Below are 16,986 nucleotides of genomic sequence, written 5' to 3'. Positions count from 1 at the left end.
TTAAAAAGTATTAGTTCTTACTGATACCTCGCTGACCATTTAGAGCTGAGAAGTACTAGCAGCTGAAATACTGAGTCACGCAAATAGTTCAGCTACAGGAATCGCCAACAAACCACCGACACACCGTGAATATCAACGCCACAGGGCATACTGAAAATAATAATAATTACTGAGTACTTGAAAGCAAGCAGCTTCCACTTCCAGCCCGGGATGTTGCCCTGGCCCTACAGTATACCCGGGATATCCCTGGCCTGGCCGAGGCAAAATAAAAAATATTTTTCGCCGATCATGCATGACGTCAGTTGCTAGCACGCTTGGCGCTGATTTTGAAAACTCGTCTGACTCTTGTCTGTGTGCCAAGCTTGCTTTCTGACACAGAGAAAAGTAGCTTGCGAAGACGAAAGATAAAGAGAGAAACTAACGTTGCTGAAATAACCCTCCGTCGAATTGGAGATCGATTAAACTCAGTTGCGGACGGGACGCTGAATGTCCTGCGAGGTGGTGCCGACTCAGAAAGTCTGGTTGTAGTGTTGAACTCCGTGAACTCAGAACTCAGAGCATTCGTGCAGCTGAGGTGTTGATGCTAAGGCTCTGGAGGTAACCAAATGTTGCCGCAGCAGGCATGTAGGCCTATCACTGAACAATGGGAAGAACAACTAAGTCTGCTGTGCGTAAAGGCAAAGACATTGAGAACAGCAAACTTCACCTGTCTGCTGTCCAATTAGGACCAGGTGAGTGAGTGTGTAGAAATCATCAATCCTGACTAGCACATGCTTTCCACGAGATGAAATTTGCTAGACTCAACAACAATATCGGCAACTCTGTTAGTTGGTTCATAGTAGGAAACTGCTTTGGAGCAACATCAGCCGTAAACAGTCCATATGCACACACACACACACACACACACACACACACACACACACACACACACACACACACCTAGGGAGAGTTTAAATGTTATATTTGGTACAGCTGTGGAGTTGAAAACCCCTCTTTGATCAGCAGCACCTGCCACATGCGCTGCAATGAGCCTGACAGCAGGGTAGCGAGAGCTGAGTCCTCGTCGGCACCTGTACTGCTGCAACCGAGTTGCGAGTAGATGATGAAGGGCCCACTGCTGGGCACATAGAGCGATCATCCGGTAGACATTTGTGGCCAGCGAGGCCTCCGGTGCTCCTAAACCACTGCTGACACGTGGGGCATTTCCTGCTCCCAACCTGATGTGCTATCGGCTTGCTGCGTTCCTCCTTGTACTTATGTCGGGCCATACCACTCTTGGAGAATGACCTTCCACAGACCGCGCATGGTGTTCGCTGTTGTTGGCGAGGTCCAGATGACGCAACGCTAGAGTATGCCCCTCGCCATTCACTGCGCTCCTGCGCCAGATCGAACCAGGCCTCATCGCCCAGGTCGAGGCAGCGAACATCCGCTCCCACGGCATCACGCCACCTCTTCCGAGGGCCACAGGCAGGACGGGTCGGCAAGAGGGAGCCAAACAGCAGCTGACGCGGATTGCACTCTTCCTCCGTTCTGCAGAGATGGCCAAGCCGCTCCATCCGGTGACGCATGAGACGGGTTGGTAGATCTTCCTGTCTGGCGGAGTTCCAGACTGCCAGAACCTCGGTGTTCGTCAAACAGGATGTCCTCACGTCAAGTTGAGTTTTGCCCAAAACCGATCAGACACATCTCATATGAAATGTAGAGAGGGCGGCTAAATCCCGGCTCAGCGGCACCCAGCACTCAGAGCACTCAGAGCAGTACAGCAACAGGGACACCACACACGCCTCATACACCTGTCGCTTGGTGGAAATTGACAGGTTGCGATCCACGAAAAATGTATGACGCAGCACCTCAAAGCCCTCGATGCTCCAGCAATGCGTGATTTGATATCATGAGCCGATCCATCCGTATGTACGATGGAGCTGAGGTACCTGAAGTCAGTCCCGCTCTCAACAATATCACCCGCTACCATCAAAGGCAAGCGGCAATTTGCTGTGAGTCCGTAGCCGACCGACATGACCTTGGTTTTTGCCAGATTCGCCTTCAGGCCAAATGCACCAGCAACATGCACAAACGCAGCCAGAGCCTGTTGCGCACCCTCATGGGAGATGGTAACCAGTGCAGAGTCGTCACACGCACACACACATACACACACACACACACACACACACACACACACATATACACATACACACACACGCATGAAATAGAGTGTCGTGGCTATGCCAGACGCTACTGCAGAACGTCTTTTGCATAGTTTCAGGAATAGTGTCATAGTGTCTACCAGTACTGCACTCCATATACTTCCAACTCCTGATGACTCCATCAGGGTAGTCATCAGGGTAGTCATCAGGGTAGTCATCAGGGTAGTCATCAGGGTAGTCATCAGGGTAGTCATCAGGGTAGTCAACTCGGCTGCGTGTTTGCATGGTCTGTTATCACATTAACTTAAACATGCACTAATGGCTCTCAGTCCATTGATCATGTGACATGCTGCAGTTGGACCCGCCACATCGACTCCTGCTGTCAAGGCGACGAAGCGGAAACGTCCCGTTGTCATGCCCTCACCTGGCATGTCACCGCTCAAGCCACTGCAAGAGCAGATGGATGACTCCATGGTCGACCTAAAGCCGCCGTCGTCGTCATTGCCGTCATCCACACGACCGTCTCCACTGGCCGCAGAACAGATCCTGTCGTCAGGGCGTGTAAGCAGTGCCATTAGTGCTACCCTATCTCCGTCCCTGTCATCGCGCTCTCTATCGGATGATGCCATTTCAGTGGATTCAAACGGCTCCGGCGATGCTGCTAACTGTATGCCATCCTCCTCCACTGAACGGCCTACTAAACGGCGTCGACCGAGAAAAGAGGTGCGTACTGTACTTTTATCTTGTCTCACTATTGAAGTGTTTATTCTCTTTAGGATTGTGTTGAAGAGTCTAAAGAGGGTGTAGCAACTTTAGCGATACTTGAGGGATTGTGTGTGTGTGTGTGTGTGTGTGTGTGTGTGTGTGTGTGTGTGTGTGTGTGTGTGTTGGGAGCAACACGTGATTGTGTTGGTTGTGTGTGTTCTTTGCTTTAGTCTATCAACGCAGCAGTGGAAAAGCTCAAGGATGATGTGAAAGACCACTTCGAAGAAATCGAAGCTTTCTCCCTGGAATTTGTTTAAGTCTCAAGGATTTCTAACCAACCGGGTACTCTCTCTCTCTCTCTCTCTCTCTTTCTCTCTCTCTCACACTCACTCACTCACTCTCTGATGGTGCGATAGCGATGCACTATTTGTTTGTTTCGGCCACACTTTATCGCAGGACACATTAGTATATACGCACATGTCACTGCTGAGCACCGCGTTGTATGTACTTGATTAGGTGTACAAGTAGCAGCACTTGAGAGCTGTTCCCTTCATATGCATTGTTGATGTTGTCTAGACATTGCAAGTCAGAGCCATCACCTTCAACTGTGTTCCATAACAATCTTACTTTCTGATAATTTCTAATATACATCCTAAACCAACATGGCAGTAAATACATGTACGCACAAAATCTGTAGCGGCTACAACGCTCTCTCTCAGTGAGTAACAAGTTCAGCATAACGCTCTCTCAGTGAGTCACCGGTCTAGTCACTTAGTTTTCATTTCGTTTTTAGAATTCCAGAGAAGCACTATCTTCCACTTCCCAAGTGTTGTGTTTGTTGCACGTAGGCGTTTTTCCAAAATGGTTTTCACCACTTCTTCACTTAGAGTCGCTCAATGCAAAATCCAGTATAAAACTAGTGCTGTTTTTGCACCTCTCCTTTGCTCCACAGTTACTTTGCGAGGTGGCCTTGACACGGTCCATCCATCAATCTGTACCTAACGTTATAGGTAGTAATATTGTGTGCATTGATGTGTGTGTACTGTTGATCCTATAATTATGTAGAAATTAGCCTTCACGGGCGCTTTTCCGAAGTATGCTCAAGATGATCGCAAGTCCTTGGATATCGTCACTGATGTGCATCCTTATTGCTTCTGTTGGATCAGTTTGTTGATAGGGATGACGCAGAGGCTGAGATTGCGAGTGCGGAGGGTGCGAGGAATCGTGTCATGCTTTGGAGAAGGCTCGGTGGGACGTGGACGTGCATAAGGTTTACTCATTGCCAACTCAGTATGGTACGGCCATAGCCATGGTGTCAGACAAACCTATAAACAAGCTCTTCGGTGGATAACAAGTTGGGGATGTGCCACACAAGTACCTCAGGAAAAATAACCTAGTTATTTGCGGTCAAACTTTCTTGCTTGCTTGTTGACATCATCTTTGAAAAGCATCTAAACCAGGATTCAACAGTGTGTAGTGTTCTGCGTACTTCACTTTGTAAATTTGATGGAAAAGTTTCAAATTTGGGCAAAATAATTCCTTTACATAGGATTTGATAGGCAAAGAGATACCCCCACCCCCTAGATGTATTTGCATCCAATCTCCTCATTCCAAAAAGTTCAGACAGGTATGGAAATGAAAAATAAAAAAAGTTTTGGTCAACCTATTACGGTGCTTGTTGGGCAGTTGTACTCTGCTCCTGCCTGGGAGTTATGTTGGGAGTATTCTCAATATAAGCCACATGTCAGTGTCTTTCATCCCCTGACCCAGATGTTGCATAGCATCATTCTTCACGTAGGCATGAAGTGGACTATGAAGATCAAGAGTCCATAAGGGACCCCGTTCGTAATATCGCAGTAACATGTTATGGAATCTCTTGACCACACACACACACACACACACACACACACACACACACACACACACACACACACACACACACACACACACACGTATGTGGACAATTTATGGGCATGGGTTATATTATCGGAAGCAAAATCGGCCATTCCCTCCCAAAAAAAGTAGTTTGGTTTGTGAGAAAGCTAGTTATGTCCTTCAAGTATGATCCCTAACACCACAACCATGGATTTTGGCAATACTGGTACTGGGTGGGTAAAACGTATTTGCGATGATTTGTGGAGTAATCCTGAAAATAAAATTATTAATACTAAACATAAATACAGTATCAGTCAACAATACTACATGCTACATTGATTTAAAAAAAAGTTGAAATATTTCGTGGGTTTTGGTGAGCAAAAAAAGCAGCTGATCTGCCGGAAAATAAATATAAAAAAGTTTCTACTTCGAAGTAATTGTATGCTGTTATGACTGGAATGGTAATGCCATATTGGCAGTTACAAACTGAGGTAGAATTATGGAATTACAAGTAAGTGTAGATTTACACGTACAGTGTATGTACATGATCAATTCTACTTCAGTGTATGCCGCTCCATTGAAAAGTGACACACCGAACTCCACTCTCATCCTCTGAAGAACGCAAATGTTCTGCCGGCCGTGGCTGCTGCCAACGTCCAGTATACGATGCCAGCAGAACTGTCTTTCTAGCCTTGGACGCCAGCCGCCCAGCCGCCACCAATCTGGTCAAAGACATCTTCTGTGAGTGGGGCACGACTAGCACAATGGCACAAGAATGCACCAGCAGTGGATCACCTATCGTGTAGGAAGGTAGAACAGATAGCCAGAAATAATCAAAATCAGAAACTACTTGTACAGTCGACTCCTGATATAGCGAACACCATTGTGCAGGAGAATTAGTTCTTTATAACAGAAATGCACTCACACCATACAAGCAGAAAGTCATGACTGACATGTGGCCCATAACAGTATGAGTACCGTAAAGTCGTGTATAAAAGCCGCGGCTTCTATGACTTTCTTGGTGAAATTTTGCAGGCTTCTATAATTATGAGACAGGCTTCTACACAAGACAGGTATTTCTATGTATGTCAACACTAACACCAGGCTTATGTGTGATTTGATGGGCCCAAACTTGCGGCTTCTATTCCAGTGCGGCTTTTATACAAGACTTTACGGTATACAGTCATGTACTTGGTGTACCATGTACATGTATATGCAGCCCTACAAGATTTGGTTCGTTATAAACGAAAACTGTTTGCTATAAAGGGTCAATATTGTATGGGTTCAAACAGGGACATGGACAATGGTTCGCTATATCACGAAATTCGATATGCGAGTTCGTTATAAGTAGAGGCGATTGTAGTACTATTCAAAGTTGTATCCACTCAACCACGAGCTCTAAAAAAAGACCACTTTGGAGGCGAAGACACTTTTACAGGAAGATGTGCTATTTTCTCTGTTCCCAGTTAGTTCTGGCATGTGAAGACCCTAGAAATGATTATGTATTGGGCAAATAGAAAATGCACAGAGGAGTAAAAATGCAGTGCAATGCCCACCGCCTTTTCACCAGCAAAGATTAGGGTTCACTTCACATCTGGTGCACACCCCGGATTTTGAGCCTTAGAAGTTGATTCTAACCTGGATAGGATACTTTGACAACGAGCCCACACACCATTGTACATGTGTTCATGCAGCACATGCCACCACACTGTGACCACAGCCATGCAGCACATGCCACCACACTGTGACCACAGCCATGCAGCACATGCCACCACACTGTGACCACAGCCATACAGCACATGCTACCAGTCATACAGTAACGTTACATGCTACCATAGCCATACAGCACAGCTGGTGTAATGTTATCTCACCTTTGTACATAATGAAGTCAGCACCGAAATTCAACCCACTACACAGGTGATAGCCCTGGTCTGTCAGATGTTTGAACACCATCCAGCGTTGACACTGCAAGGGACAATGATGAAGACAGGAAGAGAGAAGGCCACAGATCCTTATACATGAAGTTACTATAAAAGCCATGTATATAACGAAGTGCTAACTCTAACGAGTTAACGAGGAGAAATCTGTCGTTAAAATAGAAATCGTTATACAGAAATCGATGGGGGGGGGGGGGGGGGAGAGACGTCACTGTACATAAATTCTGAACTTGTCGAGTGCAATGGACATAGCGAGAAGAACAGTGTTGGAATCACTTTCCTGTCCCGTGCATGCTCCAGCATGGAAAAATGGATGCATTGCTGCAGACATTCTCCCCTCCCTCCACCATTATGCACTACATGAAAACATTCTGGGAGTTGAGCAAACACTACAGACACACTCCAGTAGATGCAAACATGCACAGTACGATATCAGTCATGCATCCAACAGCAGAACAACAGCGGCTTACCTCGGATTCAGTTCGAGGGTAGTCAAACTTTTCGAGTGGTATCGGTGGAAACGAATCACCTACACAAGACCGACACATAATTTGTAATTGCCAGAGTAAGGATGTGATCATGTAGGTATCATTGAGATCTTTCCCATCAGATGAGCCCAGCTACTTAATCTCCTCTTTGTTTCTCCAATTCAGCACAATATATTGTGTTTGCATTTCAATACAGGTAACAACGACAATTCAGCTTGCCGACTTGAAAAAACAAAAGTCCCTGCCTTTCCTGCACTACAGTTGCCACGTTGCAACACTCGTATTCCCCACCTATTCACCTTCGCCAGAACAGTAACGTTGTTGCACTCTCCACAGCTAGCACTGCTAGTCACGTATCTACAGACTAATGCTCTAACGTGACTTGATTGTACTGAAGCGCCATGGTCGAGTGCACCGCAGAGTGTCTGTGGTGCTAGGGGTGTGTAGCATCTGGTGCTAGTTCACCGCAGAGTGCAGAGAGTCCGACTCGGGATGTGATAATCAGTCAGCGTCTCGTTTTACGAGTTGCAAACCTATCAATTTACAGCTTGGTTACATGCCGAGGTGTGCAGCTCTCAGTCAAGGTGCTCTTGGGCAAAATGCCAGGAAGATAGAGAACAAAGCGGAGGGTACTGACCGATCATAGTGCGGACGATAACAGACTGTTGCACTGCTGGTGAAGTGCTCGTGCTGCTACTGCTGCTGCTCTGCACTCTGGAGCTTGTGCTGGCAACTACCTTGTCTTTCCGATCACAGCTCATGTCATCGTTGTCGAGCTCGGCACTCGCAGAGCATTGCGCTCCGCTCGCAGCCATCGTTGAACTCTCCTCAGCCTGATCATGGCCACTATTGCTGCTCGCACTGCAACGAGCTGCCCCAGCAGTACTCTCGTCATCGTTCATCTCGGATCTCTCCAGGTGCCGACGCACACCCTCGGCAATCTGCTGCTGTCGCACAGCCAACATCTCATTGGCCTGCACACGTACAGACATAACAAGCACACACACCTTGACCTTTGACGCCCATCGCCAGAGGCGATGGTAGCAATGCTACGGCAGAAGCCATAGCAACTTGTGCTGGGATTGCACCATTCAACAGCTTGCAAGGCTGAAGAATTGACCGTCACTATTCAGCCTGGTCTACACCATACAGCTATTTGAAGTGATTTTTCTGGCCAGTGAATCCCGCACACACACACACACACACACACACACACACACACACACACACACACCCGCACGCGCAAGCGCACACACACACACACACACGCACACACACATACACACACACACACACACACACACACTACTACTACTACTACTACTACTACTACTACTACTACTACTACTACTACTACAGTGCTGCTCAAAGAAACCCAATCGCATCACATCTACACCCTGCCTCAGCTCACATCCCAGTGTCCGCAGGTCTTGGGCAGCACAGCGCCTGGCGTGGCATTTACTCGCTTGATCGGATTTCATTGAGCAACACTGTACAAGCATAGTACTCTCCTGGACTCCAATAAAGACCAGAGTGCACAATGACAAAGTGCGTATAAACCAGCATGACTAAATGCGTGTTGCACTGTGTTTTGATCTGCAAATCACCAAAAAAACCGACTGCAAAAGTCTCTTGAAAGCACCCATTTTTGTCCAGAAAATGTGTGCAGATGACATGTCTACGGCAGTGTACACGCGGTCTAATGGCTGATCAGCTCTCACGGTTTCCACGGAGGACAACCCCGGCGAGCAACTACTGTATGTACTAACTACCTTATTGGGATACCAGGCAGCATTAGGGTACGATTTCAATTATTTCAGCGGGGTTTATAAGTAGTGATAAGTAGAAACTGGTAAGCGTCAACATTCTTCCCTGTGACGAAGGCCGAGCAGTGGTGCTTATTGGTGCTACCAATTATTAGAAAAAGAAGACAAAATGAAGCATCTTGATGGACACACACTGTATCTCCCGATACCAGTACCCACCGATCCAAAAAATCGACTAAACCCTAACTAAGCTATGATGGTGTCCTGATCATGATTCGTAGGATTGAGATTATTGAGATTGCATGCATCACGCACGCGTCACAGATCGCAACTCACCTGCACCCGTGCGTTCTGCTCCCGCTGGATCCAAAACCGATCGTGCTCATCAGACGTGACATCGCGGTGGGCCAGAGTTGATGTCACTTCCGCCCTTCCTGGAACAACGCCACACACACACACACACACACGACAACAAACTGATCAGGACGACGGATCCTCCACAAATGTCCACAGGCAAAAAAACAACATACAGGAGCAGACTGTCCTTATGTTTGCAGCATGAACCGTACATGGAGCCAACACAACGGTACCAGTAAGGGTGAAATTTGGACTAAAAATCAAAATCTCGTCAACCACAAGCCACCTCTGTACATTGTGATGCACATTAAAGTACCTTTGTCCCGCAGTGTTGCAACTTGACATGCACTTAGGACAGCAGGCAATCCAAACAGATTGTTCTGGCGACTGGACCGAGGCAAGCTGCCGCACAGTGTGAGAGGCATGTTCTCCAGACGTAGGGCTTCAACATCTGACCAGACAGACAAACAGTACGAGAAACAACGGCAGAGTGGTGAGAGCGCCTGCAGTTTCATGAAAGACTCTCAAGACGTAGGGCTTCAACATCTGCCCAGACAGAAAAACAACATGAGAAACAATGCCAGAGTGGTGAGGGCTCCTGCAGTTTCATGAAAGTAAACTTGTTTACAGCAGACCTGCTTTACCCCAGTTACACTGCCAGTATCCAACTCGTTTCTGTCCTACAGCCACAAGCCGTGCACTATTCAATGGGTATTCATGCCAGCTCAGATGCACTCCAAAGCTACAGTGCTGGCAACTGAAATCCGACCCCCTTGGCGGCGCCACGGCGCGCCGCCAAGGGGCTCGGATTTCAGTTGCCAGCACTGTACATGCGCGAACTGGCTGTGCAAAGCGACTAGTCTGCTCCCTTCACGCAGGCTTGAAATGATATGTGCTGCGAACTGTGGTAATACCTCGTGAAGCATCAGGGACGTCGGAAGGTATTCAACATTGGCGTGGCTATGAAAAGATGGGGGTCCGGGGCCCTCCCCTGGGAAAAAATCGGAAAATTGGGCCCAAATAGCCCATTTTTTATTGCTTCAAAATTCTCCAGATGAAATTATTGGTGCGTCTTTGGCCGCACCTGCCGCACCGTTTCCGACACCCCCCGGTTCCGACACCCCTGAGCATGTACACATTATCATGGGCATCGGAGACGAATCAATATTGTGGCCGAGTATTTTTCTCCTCGGTCACCCACCTATTGAAATTTACCGGGGTTCTTAAAACATATTTTATCATGCAAGGGTGGCATACGCCCTCAAAATGTACATTTTGGCTTGATTTTTTTCAAATTTCCTTTCCGGCGGAGCCGGACCAATCAGAAACAGCTTCCGACGCCTATGATGACATTGAAGCAGGACTGATCCAATTACAGGTATTTGCATTTCGGAGTAAGGTAACAGGAAGGAGTTTGAAATTGATTATTTCTCGTCACTGTGCGCGTACGCCTTGAAGATTCCAACAGAAGAAGAAAAAGGTTTGCATTTCCCAGTATAGGTGCAGCAAGTAATAGTAATAAGGAAGTGTAGGTCCTACCAACCGAAGCAACAGTACCGAAAAAGAGCCCTAAAGGTTGCGCTTTTAGTTCCCAAATCTGACCCCAGGCCAGAGAATTTTGAAAATGTACTCAGCGAGGCTGAAAAGTGGATGGAATTCTCCCCATCACCAGAAGGCAACACATCCATGTTGATTTGTTTTGAGACAGTGATATCCGAGATTCAACCTCCCTCGGCCCCCAGTTTGAAGGAAATTTAGGCCGGCGATCGTTTTCTTGATCTCCTCGCTGAAGCCCTTGGTATAAATTAAAGCTGTGTGGACCCTGGCTAGCGCCAGACGTTACTGAAGTAACGTCTTTCGCATAGCTACGGGAAAAATGCAAACTGATGGGTAGACCTCCCAGGAGTGCCACTTTGCACCCGGACCAGCAATGCGACCCAACCTACACGGTGCATGACTATGTTCCGCCTCAGGGCAGATTCACACACCCGTGCAACATCGATACATGGAACAAACTCACGCACACAAGTGCAACAAGACACCTTCAGCAAGATGCCTATGCATATGCTGGAGCCGTGCCAAGAAACTGCGACGGGAAGAGGTGCCATCATGCAGTATATGCACGGCTCCAGAATGCACCGAGATTGTGCACACACGCGACATGTGCCGTCAGCATTACAGAGAAAGCTATCAGGCAGCTCACATCAACTGTGCCATGTGCCACGTGAGAACACCCCGTGAGCGCAAGTGCCCGAATGCAGACGCTATTAATGCCATGCTAGACACAGCACTGACACACGATGATAGGGTATGCAAGGTGTGCAGCTACAAGGCACAACTGGCCTTGCTCATCATTGACGGCCCAGTGAGCACTGACCATGCCCTTGGGCAATGCGGACTCCGCGCTGAGATTGAGGACGATGAACATCTGCGGGCCGCCGTTTTGCTGGTTGGCAACATGATCCCGGCCAATGACGCAATGCTTCTGGCAACAGCACTGGAAAGCGATCAGCCAGAGGCATTGCAGAGGTCAGGGAAATAGTTGTTAACTATCCTGAAACAGCATCTCGGCCACCAGCAGAGGTGTCTTGGCAAAGAAGGACAGCACCCTCTTGTACCGCCAAGGTGGCGACCTTCGTACTGCCCTACATTCGAACCTCCTCAAGTCAAGGCAGAACAGCGCTAACGCGACGCATACCCTGGGTACACCAGGGAACACACTCCATTTCACCACATCTGCAATCCACACGCTGCTGATGGAGCAATCGAAAGAGTGTGAGAAGAGGGAGTACGCACCAGGTAGGCTGACTGATGTGGATATACGAGATGTGGTGCGCAGTATAAATCCAGCATTATGGGATGCAGTGCGGAGCATGTTGTATGGCGATGACTTAGAATATGCACTGAACCATCAACCTCTGCTGAGCACACCAAGCAGCTCAGATGTGTGTATGCAAGTTCCGTCATGCTGCATTCCGCTACTCCATCGTGTACACACCCACTACATATGCTGCTGGCGGATGTGATGGAGACGGACAGCCATTCCTCGCAACTTGTGCGTATGCTTGCAAAGGTTGGAGCAGTGGCTGGACGTGACACACATGCACGTTACAGAACGACTGTCATCCAGGAGAGGCAAGCCACTGGATTACGAGAGGGCATGATGATGCCAAGCGTCGGACTGGCTATGTCACAATTTGAAAGAATGTTGCAACCGTGATAGCGCTGTAACATGAGTTTAAACCGTGTATTGCATGGTATACTCAGCAAGTACTCAACAGTTGGCGAGCAGAGAATTTCATGCCAAAATTCTGCCCCAAGGTTGTGCAGAGCAAACAATTTCACATTATAATTATCATTAGTTCTACCCTTGTTCTATACGTACCCGCCGTGTCGATAGTGCTTGGGCACTCTACCCGACTCCACGGCACTATTACATTCGACTATCATGAATATGGATAAAAAGGAGGACAAAATGGTACAAATGTTGTGGTGAAAATTCCACCTGAATTTTCACATCTCTTCATCTATTCCGTGTTAATATTTTGATTCAGGTGGAATTTTCATATCTCTTCATCTATTCCGTGTTAATATTTCGACTCAAGTGGAATTTTCACCACAACACCTAGCCACACACTCTCATGCTATCGTTCCCACACCCTACACCTTTTGGCCAACATGCTTGTATTTGTCACTCTGTTTTGTCTGCAGTGACTACATTCCCGAAAATTCGAATGATTATCTCTTTTTTCTTTTAGTGATTGGTGTAGCCCAGAGACCGTTTGTAGAGTGTCGTGAAGATGTATGGGATGGTGGATGGCTACAGTGGAGTCTTCGCACTTAGGGGAAATGGTACGAGTTCTGACTAAACTTGTCCTTCTCCTTTTTATCTATGATTACATTGGCTCACCATTCGAGTTGAATATAAATATACGTAGAATGTAGAAGATAGAGAAACTACTGAAGAGCAACCAACAGGTGTTGGCATTCTCTTTCAAAGGACAAGTCGGTGGCAGAGGTCCAAAGCTGGACAATACCGCATTACCGCATTTTCCGGAGTACTGTAAAAGCCATATATATAACGAAGTCCTAACTCGTTAGTTAACGAGGAGAAATCTGTCGTTAAAATAGAAATCGCTATACAGAAATCGATACATATACTGTCCTATTGAGCGTTGAGAATGAGTGAGAATCGTCACCTTTGGTACACGTAAACTAGTCAATTTCGGGAAATCGTTATATATGCGCCTCGTTAGAATAATGGCTTTTACAGTATACACTTTTTTTTTTTTTTTTTTTTTTTTTTTTTTTAAACCAAGAACATATGCAATAACATGTTATTTATAAAGACAGGACAAGTGAATAATTAGTCAGTCCATTGTTCATGATGATCTCCGACGGTTACGTCGGCAAGCGAGCCTCCGCCACTGCCAAAGCAGCGTGGGCTCCGCAGGAGGGTGCAAATTTCAAACCAAAATTTAAACGCCTACAACCGCGAATGCACATGATACAGGATTTCAGAAGGCTGAAGGAAATCCTGCATCTAACAAATGCCATGACATGAGAGTAATGCTCACCCCTCTTCTCCGCCAACAGATGAGCAATTCGTTTGTACAGTGCTGTTGATGCCGGACCCATTCCGCCACTGGCTGACATGACCGCCGGAACAAAGGAGGCTTGCTCAACCTGCCTCACCCGCTCCTCATAGTGCCTTCTCTTTTCTTTTTCATGTCGCTGATACACAATAGTATGTGGTGCAGATCGATTTGAGCGTGAGTGAGGATTAAAAACCCGTATATCAATAAGTGTACGCTCAAAACGACTGCCCCACAAACCATTGGCAGCGACATCCAACCGGGCACGGTCTTCCACATTTGCGGTCCGGTAGCGAAGACGCTCCCCCGTCAGCGGTTGCAGCAAGGGCTCGATGGACACACTGGTGCACACCTCGTCCAGCAGCCGGGCCGTGACGTCCCGAATACCATTGTGTCTAATGGAGGGAAACCCTCCATAGGGGCACGACAGGGAATGCGCGACAGTTGCCTCTTGGCCGCAAGAGCAGTGTGACGGTACCCTGGCCGGTGTCCATCCGTAACGGAGGCAGAGTCCGTCCCAAAACTCTCCCTTTGTTAAATTAAAATGATATTTCTTAAGTGGACGGCACGTCAGCCAGCTCGACGACCCTTTCTCCTTCGCGACGTCTATGACATGTCGTAGCGACTCCGACGCACTGCCCGATATCGCGTCGAATTCCAGTTTCTGATGACGTCGAGAAGATGCCTTGGCGTCTCTCTTGGCCGATCTGATTAACACTACCGAGTCACCGATGGAGCCATCCCCTGACAAGATTCTCCGAGACAAAGGGTTGGTCATCCGAACCGACGAGTCGTATTGTTGGCATAGGGACACAGGGTTAATCAAACCGAGCCCACCCAGACGACACGGCAAAGCCATAAGCCGTCGGAGGGTGTCGCCTGGGGGTGCACGGCAAGTTAAGGCGGGAATCAGTTCAGACTTCACAATGTCCTCCAGCGGTTGGAACATGGGTTCGGGTACCTTCATGGTACGACAGAGGAACGCCCATCTACCCCTGAGGCCCGTCACATACGCAGAATACGCAGCCTGCGGCTGGGTTTGTGCAAATACTGCTAGCTTCTTCAGTTCCCCCATCCATTCGTCCACCTTTGTTTTGATATAGCTTTGAAGAAAGCTGTCCCTTCCGATTGCTGCGCCAAGATATCGTGATCCCTCGTCCGTTATCATTACACCAGTGTCTCGAAACAATTCAGTCGCCTCCTGGTAACACCTTTCCTTGACGACAAGGACCGATTTCTTTGGGTTTACGTAATATCCATATGCCGGTCCTCTCTTGTCCATTATGTCCCACCATAGACGGAGTCTGCGAAGACGAGCAGCAGCGGATGAATCGTCCGCGAACCATGACTGCACCGCACCCGCCTCATCCGCCAAACGTATCAAGGGCATTATTCCCAACGCGTACATGTACATTGCAAGGGGATCACCCTGTGTTGTCCCTTCTTGCGACAGGATACTTTCACCGTCCACGTAGAGATGAGCTGGATCACGGTAGGTATTAATAAGAACGGTAGCAAGTGATGGACACAAGTGCCGAACATTTCTTAAGCAAGTCTGTCGATTTAGTCTGTTGAACGCATTACTTGCATCCGCCATCAGAATTCCTTCGGTGTCATCCAGCTCAAAGGCCTGCTGCATCGCATGTATTCCCGCCTCTATACCGCAATCCTGGCCAGCGCATAGCTGTATACACCCAACCGCCTCCTGAACGGCTTGGCCTACGACGGAGAGGATGGCCTTGCTTATAATGCGTCGAGCGACCTCACCTATTCCAATCGGCCGGACACCGGGTTGCTTGTCCAACGCTATCAATCTGCACGCAGTGAAAGCCGACAAAGATGCTGGGTGCACGTACGTGGAGGCTAAACGCCTTGCACACGATGCTAGTGCATCGCAAAGGCCCTGGGAGGCGTCAGAGAAACTAGCGCAAAAATGCCTCCAGTTCTCGGCGTCAACACCACTCGGCCCCGCAGCACCCTGCGTACCGAGTGCTGCACTCTTAATCGACTGACGTCCAAGGCTGCTGAAATAGATCGGATGAGGTGGAGCAGGTGGATCACCACCAATAACGGCGTCCTCGCTCATCGGCTCTGCGGGTGGATGTTTGTCTTTCAGGATATCCCGGACAGTGCGTCCGTCAATCTCGTCGTCCAACTGATGCACGCCTCCATCATCACCGCTTGTCAAGCCACGGAGCGCCTTGCCCACTTTGCCCGCGGTGACATAATCTGCAAAACGCCTAGCAGGGTCAACCGACGGACCCACTGAATCACGTTTATGTTTGTTCTTGGACGATAGAAGAGAGGTCTGTATGGTGTCCGCTTCCCGTTGCAGCTCTGCGAAATCTCCCTTCGACCACTGGTCCATGCGGAGCTCAAGTATTTTACCATATTTATTATTGTCACAGTCCGGCTTCTGCAGCATTAGCATCTGGTAGACGGCTGCAATCTTGAGTGTGTTTACAGTATACACTGCACCCAGATTTTTTGTCATGAAATTCAGACATCTACCCCGTTTATCACCGTTAATTTGACCATCGTAGAACTAGTAGTAGAAGCCGCACTCACTTTTTAAAGTTTTTTCCAGGGGAATCACTTGTGGAAAATACGGAATTCGGTGGTGTTGGATTTCTACAGGCTGTAGATACCGCGTACCGGTACAGTACCTAGAAAAATCTCGATTTCCCGCCATGGAAACAAACTTTGGCTGCTACAAAAAAAACTCCGGGACACACACACGGCCATGAACACCCTGCATAATCATCATCAAGTCATTGAATACTAGTAGTCGGCACTAGGAAGCTCCCTCGAACTGTATTTATTTGCCTCTGGGGATTTTCTGTGCATCGTGGACTAAATATTCCAGGGTACGTTGACACAAGCATATTATTACCAGTATACTGTCACACTTGAGTGCAGGACTGAGGATTCAAAACAATTAATTTATCGTAGCTTACAATTGGCAAATCATTACCTTCTTGCCGCCAAAGAAAGTAGTTGTCGTTGCAGCGAACAGCCCTTACAAGGCCCGGACATGACATGTTAGCCATTTCACACTCCATTGTATACTCAGCAAGCAAACAACAATCAGGAAAGGAAGATTGTTCAAACAGCAAAAG

At 47.9% G+C, this 16,986-nt stretch overlaps 2 protein-coding genes across 7 annotated transcripts; one reads left to right on the top strand and one right to left on the bottom strand.

Annotated features, from left to right (window-relative positions):
* The first annotated feature begins 351 nt into the window (after positions 1-351).
* On the top strand, positions 352-3,943 carry LOC135816142 (uncharacterized). Its single transcript, XM_065329530.1, has 3 exons — positions 352-731; positions 2,500-2,867; positions 3,080-3,943. Exons 1-3 carry the CDS (start codon positions 644-646, stop codon positions 3,164-3,166), a joined length of 543 nt encoding a protein of 180 aa, XP_065185602.1. The 5' UTR covers positions 352-643; the 3' UTR covers positions 3,167-3,943.
* An 870-nt stretch (positions 3,944-4,813) lies between these two features.
* On the bottom strand, positions 4,814-16,986 carry LOC135816141 (tRNA-splicing endonuclease subunit Sen34-like). 6 transcript variants are annotated; one of them, XM_065329528.1, is made up of 8 exons: positions 16,842-16,970; positions 12,658-12,715; positions 9,589-9,723; positions 9,252-9,349; positions 7,787-8,123; positions 7,132-7,190; positions 6,596-6,689; positions 4,814-5,519 (listed from the first exon to the last, which is right to left on the bottom strand). In XM_065329528.1, exons 3-8 carry the CDS (start codon positions 9,695-9,697, stop codon positions 5,284-5,286), a joined length of 933 nt encoding a protein of 310 aa, XP_065185600.1. In that variant the 5' UTR covers positions 9,698-9,723; positions 12,658-12,715; positions 16,842-16,970; the 3' UTR covers positions 4,814-5,283. The 6 variants fall into 6 exon arrangements, with proteins under 6 accessions (XP_065185600.1, XP_065185596.1, XP_065185601.1 ...); XM_065329524.1 differs by lacking the exon at positions 12,658-12,715 and having other exon boundaries at positions 16,842-16,986; XM_065329529.1 differs by lacking the exon at positions 12,658-12,715 and having other exon boundaries at positions 9,252-9,345; positions 16,842-16,964.

Source organism: Sycon ciliatum, chromosome 4 (genome assembly GCF_964019385.1).
Source record: "Sycon ciliatum chromosome 4, ocSycCili1.1, whole genome shotgun sequence".
NCBI classification, from domain to species: Eukaryota; Metazoa; Porifera; class Calcarea; order Leucosolenida; family Sycettidae; genus Sycon; species Sycon ciliatum.
The sequence above is the reverse complement of the archived record's forward strand: the minus strand, read 5'-3'. Positions and strand labels throughout refer to the sequence as shown.